Raw genomic sequence first — 6,458 nt, 5'->3', positions numbered from 1 at the left:
AAGGCAGAGTTCTTTAACCCCTATACATTGGCACATTCATTGAATGACCTTTGAAAATTTGGGTACAAAAACTCATACTCTGAAACTTGAGGTCAAATTTTGCACTATGATTGTTTAAATGAGGTTATTGAACTATGCCATTGGGACGAGGCCATTGTGGTCCACAATGTCATTTAATGTCGTTTATTTTAGGAAATCCGTCTCTTTCCAAAATAACACCGCAGTATTTGTGAATGTCAATACTTTCCACATGGGTATGAACTGCAGACAACAAGTTCAATAGTTTCTTTAAAAATTCTAAAAAAATGCATTAAAATGAGCTCAAACAAGTGCATTGTTGGTTAAGTGGATGTTAAGGTAGCTACTCATATTTTGATAAAAATATCTCAAAAATTGGACTTGTTATATTGAGGCCTATTACCAGCATACAGTTCATAACAACAGATGTGATTTTACGATAACCCTGATAATCACTCATTTTCATCATTATACCGGACGAAAATCGAATATCAGGTAAGTTTTTGCTATTACTTAATTCTTTTTTTAAATATTAACATCTGTTTAACATCTCATAATGTGTTTATGTTTATTTATTTTATTTATTTATTTATATATTTATTTATATATTTATTTATATATTTATATATTTATTTATTTATTTATTTATTTATTTATTTATTTACAACATGTTTACCCTGCAAAATACATAAAAAGATTATAGAACTTTACAAAGAACATAATTATACAAACATCTCATAGCAATTATTAACGCATATATCATATGCCAGTAGAATGTAAATCTTAAGAAAATACATTTGTACAATTTACAATAATTATTCAAACTTATATAATACCATTATTAAATGAACACTGAGTCATAAAAATATCATATAAAGCACTAAAGACGAATTTCATAGTTCTAGTCCAATAAAACAGCACCTACTGTGGACGTTTCGAAATCTGTCAAATTTCTTTATCAACACTGATGTTGTTGTGACGACCTTCTGTGTACAACTAGCGGGGCAATACAACCTAACTCACATGTTTGACGATCTCCTGAAGAACCAAGTTGCTAAGCAACAACGAGTTGCACACAGAAGGCCGTCACAACAACATCAGTGTTGATAAAGAAATCTCACAGATTTTGAAACGTCTACAGTAAGTGCTGTTTTATTGGACTAGAACTATGAAATTCGTCTCTATTTTCAATAACAGTTCTGATGAACATGTTCAGTAATCATTTTTAAACACATATAATAAGTCAGTAGCATATAAATTTCAAGATATTATATACAACATTATACATTATACCCAATTAATTTAAACCGGTGAAAATACATTTTTGTAATACGTTTCAAAGTGCGCACACTATAACTGAATGCTGATTTAAAACATAACATGTCATGGCCATTAACTAAAAGTGGCAAAGTCAACTGACCAGCAGCAGCCTGTTTTGTGTTAACATTATGAGTTGTACATACATGGTTAAACATTTTTACAAGATAATGTGGGGTCAGGCCATTAAGAGATTTTTAAACCATTAATGCTTTGAAATAATCTATCAAATAAGAAACATGTCGCACCAAATTGAGGTACATATTCGCCGTAGAAGTGACGTAATACTCAGATTAATTACCATAGCAATAGATGAATACATTTTTTGAGTAAATCGCCCTGCACTACAAGCAGATTGCACTAATCACCTGTATATGTCAGCAAACATAGATTGAATACAATACCGCTCTTTCCAAAGATACTAATCTTACAGATGCGAGTGATCAGCCTTTCTTTGATATCTATGGTTCAATGCATAGGTACCGCGTGAACGTGGTAGTGCGGGGCGATATATAAGTATATGATTATCAACTGTGTTGGCCAGTACACATATTTTCAAATGAAAACCAAAGTATTGTATTACATGTAGGCTATAATGAGAATTATAGCCTATAGGCTATAATAAGAATTGTAGAATTTGGTTGAAATAAAAAAAAAAATAAAAAAAATAAATAACTAATTATAAGTAATGAAATATATCAGGTATTATTACTAGCCCTAGGGAGGGGCTGAGAATAATGTGGCGGGGGCGGGGGATATATTTTTGATAAACCAAGAGGGATGTGCCAAGCAACTTTTGGCAGATCAAAAATTTATGAGGCACCTTTTAAATATAAAAACACATATTTATAATATCATAAGAAAAACTTAAGTTATTCAACAAAGGGTGGTGTAAGCGTATTGGAAAAGTTGGGGCCATAATGAAGATAATGAAAATCATTTTACCGGGGCTTTTTGGTGATCATTTATGTCGAGTATTGCTCTATTCTATTTATACCTTTTGATTTCTCAGTCAAATAAATTGAAAACGAAATTGGGATCACGAATGTGCAATATACATTAGATGTTTTCCCGTGATTCCTATGGCCTTGTCTTTAGCACACATCCCATACTGGAAAGCAATTCAGCGTCGTGTAATTGTTTCCTGAAGGCGTGTATTCACCGTTCCAAAATAGTACAACACTTAATGTAAATAAAGGTTACGAATAATTACGATTTAGTTCGACGGTGTTATTGGCAACACAAATAAAAACGTTTCAATATTTGGTTATAATATGGTTGAAAAAGGGCCGAACCACCACTTTGATACATGTATTAAGACTCCCTCAAATTCTCATAAATTATATTCGTACGGTGTAATGAATGCATGGATAACTATAATCGTTGGTGAGGGAAAGATACATACTCTATTTGTCGCCACATAATAGGCATACATCTGAAGATCTGAGCGCAAGAAGACCGTAAGTCCACTTGGCCTCTCAACATGTATACACTAAAGTTGCGTATAGTTTTGTATAGTTTGGTAATGTTTTATACATGTTCAGGGGCCAAAACAAATCTTTCACAACCTTCCATGATGTTTTTATCCTGGAACTTGTATTAAACATTATAAAACCCTAAGAAACTATACGTAACATGTGTATACATGTTGAGGGGCCAAGGACTTACGGTCTTCTTGCGCTCAGGTCTTCATCTGTAACCGGCTACCACGAAATGAGCGTAGAGTCACAAGTTGGTAGTTTCGAGACGACCGTACAGGCCAGTAGTATGTCCTTCGTGAATGGTCCATTGAGCCCCCATTCTGATTCTCAAAGGACATGCAGACATACTTCTGGCTTGAACAGGTGCGTGTGAAACAAAGAACACCAACGTAGTAGGCAGGACTTTTCGTAACATTTTATATATTTGCGAGTTTACGCTTCTTCGTGGTAGCAGGTCACATATTTCAGTCAAAGTAATGCAGGAATAAACTCTTCTGTAACTCAGGAACCCGTTGTCATTGTAATAAGTCTTTCTGTCAGGGGCTATTTTAACGTGTCTCACTGTCACGTTCGTGCCGACATAAAATATTCGTGCAGTGACAATTAACAATCCGTGTATTATGCTTTAATAGTAGACAGTGGTAGAGCCTTTCTTACGGTCACATTCAGGTAATTTTTATTTTTGAAACGCACTCTACTTCATCAACACTTTTATCTCATTGCACGAACGTGACAGTGAGACACTTTTGAAAATAACCCCTGCTTTGTGTAGAATTTATAACCATGATCCTATTTAATATGTTTGGATCGTAGGAGAGTAAGAAATAAAGCATTCATCATGGTTTCTAAGAAGAATTGTGCAATCTGTTTAGGCGGCACCGTAATTATTGCAGTGATTTTAACTATTGGTGGTTTCGCAGGATGGGGCATAGCCACGAGTGAGATCAAGATAGAGGATATAAAAAGTTTCACATCGATGCTAGTTAACGAACAGGTAAATTACTTATTATAACATACAAAACAACTCACTATAACTTAAAGTAAGAGATAAAGAAACTATGGTTTGATCAGTTCGTAATCGACGGCAATTGTTGGGCATTTACCACTACGCTGAAAAGTAGATCCACATTAAGAGTGATACAGTTGACCTATCCGGTCTAGATTTTACGTGTTAAAGAATGTATTACAACTCTTGAAATAAAATATATTGATATTAATCCGCGGTGTCATAAGGCCCGCCGATTAGGCCTACGAGCTGATCAAACTATAGTTCGCGTCTGAAGTCGATGAAATTCAGAAACGTTTCTTTTAAAGTTTTTTGTAAGCAGCATGCAGTCGTTACAACTCACTCGTCAATTACGAAACATGAAATCAGCGCAGATGAATTGGACTATTCATGGTTGGATCGATTTACTGATATTGTTTGGCGAACTGATACCGTTGCATGCCCTCCATTAATTCTTTGCAGATCGAAAAGGCACAAGTTACATTAAAGACCATTCTTATTGATGTGACCAATGCGACTGGTATAAAAGACACTTTTAGTGATGTAAGTTGGCTACAAGATCCCCGGTTTTATACGATTCCTCTAGTCACCCTTACCGCGGAACAAGAGAAAGATATCATCGAACAGTAAGTAATGGTCATTTGTTTGTTTGTTTACTTGTTTTGTTGTTGTTGTTATCGTCGTCGTCTTTACCCCTCTCTTGTGTAAGTATCTTAAAGTTAATAGGAGAAATTTTTTTAATTTCTGCACGTACAACTACTTTGGATCGCTCATCACCCATCTTTCTTGCTGTTGCATTTACCAAAGCACAGTATTATCTATTAATTAGGATGAGTCCTTCGTACGTGGATGTTTACAAAATTTGAATGCGTCGCATACAATTGACATTGTAATGACCTTACGCGTGTTGACGTACCGCGGTTAGTTTAACTGTTTTACTTCATATTTTTATAAAAATTGTAACAGTGCTATCTATTATCATACGGCCCATTTACTCATGTTGCACATCTTCTTTTTAATATCGAACATTTATAGATATGGAGCCGATATTTTTGTGTCAATGGAAGAACTTGAATCGATTAACGACGTTGGTAACGGGTTACGTAAACGTCAAGCGGGGTTTTCACGTATTTGCCCTTCTCGCGTTACGTCAGTTACCCAGCTTGTAGCTTTCGCTGACGGAGGCTCTGGACAACTCGTTCAGGTATAATTACTAAAAGATAAACCAAATTATACCATATTTATGCTGTTCAATGTGTTATAATAAAAATAGATACAGCATCATTATTTTGCCAGCTGATGCCAGACATCCGTGTCCATGACCCCAGGTTGCGACGATCTGTGAGATCCCATGACCTAGCAGTGGAAGTCCCAAGATCAAACATTGTCAGCCATGAAAGATCATTTCTACCATCTACAGCCCAATTATGGAATTCTCTACCTGCCCACATTCCAGCCATTAGATCGAGGGCCAGCTTCAACAGGGAGGTTACTCGCTTTCTGGGTGCTTCCTCGTCAGCAGCTTCTAAATGATTTTTTTTGTCTCTGCTGTTAATGCCCAGCTATGCCATGTCGTAGAAAAATAATACGGTATGAACGTGCATATGAACGGACAAATGACCGAGTGCAAGGGGTGGGGCGTATGGAACATCGCAACCTGGGTCTTGATCTGCAGGAAATGTTCTACTGAACTGTCTTGATGCTATAATATCCACACACAACATTTCATTACGTATGAATTTGCATTCTTTCTTATTTATTTCTTATTATTTTCGTATTTGAATTAATTTTTCAGGTCAACAATCGCGTGCAATGGGCTTTCAACGAAAATTGCACTTCAAGTATTTGCAATTCTGCTACGACTGGGCAATGTTCATGCAAATTAGTAAAACGAAAGCAAACAGCTAAGGTGTTTGTTATCTTGAAAGACTCTAAGGTGTCCACCACACCCGTGGAAAAGATAGTGGAGGTACAGAGTTGTGCTGCAGTGGTCTAACGGAAATCATCGAGTAGTTTGATTCACATTTTCATTTTGAGATCGTCGTATCTTTACTGTAATAGTGGGCAGTGGCGTAGCGACGGTTGGTGGGTGGGGGGAGGGGCAAGAGCACATGCCCTGGACGTCACCCTGGGGCGCTGAATTTAACAATTCAATTTAAGACTGATATTCAACTTAATGATAACCAAAATTAATTAGTGGTAGGCCCTATTTGTGCAATTTTTCGCACGTTCTGAGCAATTGTTTCAAGAATAGAGGGCGCCATTATCCTTAGCCCTGGGCGCCACAACCCGTACGCCATTGATAGTGGGGACTATTTTGTGACAATGAGAGACGATATACCCCTTGTGATGTAGTAGATAAAGGGTGAGAAACAGATCATTACCATAGATAATCGATTATCTATGGTGATGGTCTGTTTTGAACCGTTTATCTTACATATACGGCGAGAAAAATAAACGAATTTGTTGTAAAAGTGTATTCATTTTCCAAAAAACAAAATGGAAAAAACTGATGTATTATTTTGTAAAAGTTGTGGGTTTTTCCCCAAAATAAAAACTCCTCGAGATAGTGTAATATTCTTCCTATGTGTCCTGCGTGCGAGTCTATTTAATGACAAATGCAAGTGATTTAATCA

The 6,458-nt window shown here is 36.1% G+C and overlaps 1 protein-coding gene across 1 annotated transcript; it reads left to right on the top strand.

The window, feature by feature from the left end:
• The first annotated feature begins 242 nt into the window (after nt 1–242).
• LOC140162411 (uncharacterized) lies at nt 243–6,392 on the top strand. The gene is made up of 5 exons (XM_072185629.1): nt 243–513; nt 3,630–3,810; nt 4,285–4,448; nt 4,858–5,026; nt 5,618–6,392. Exons 2-5 carry the CDS (start codon nt 3,655–3,657, stop codon nt 5,816–5,818), a joined length of 690 nt encoding a protein of 229 aa, XP_072041730.1. The 5' UTR covers nt 243–513; nt 3,630–3,654; the 3' UTR covers nt 5,819–6,392.
• Nucleotides 6,393–6,458: the final 66 nt, after the last annotated feature.

Source organism: Amphiura filiformis, chromosome 10, assembly GCF_039555335.1.
Source record: "Amphiura filiformis chromosome 10, Afil_fr2py, whole genome shotgun sequence".
In the NCBI taxonomy this organism is placed as follows: Eukaryota; Metazoa; Echinodermata; class Ophiuroidea; order Amphilepidida; family Amphiuridae; genus Amphiura; species Amphiura filiformis.
This window is presented reverse-complemented; position numbering and strand designations above follow the sequence as displayed.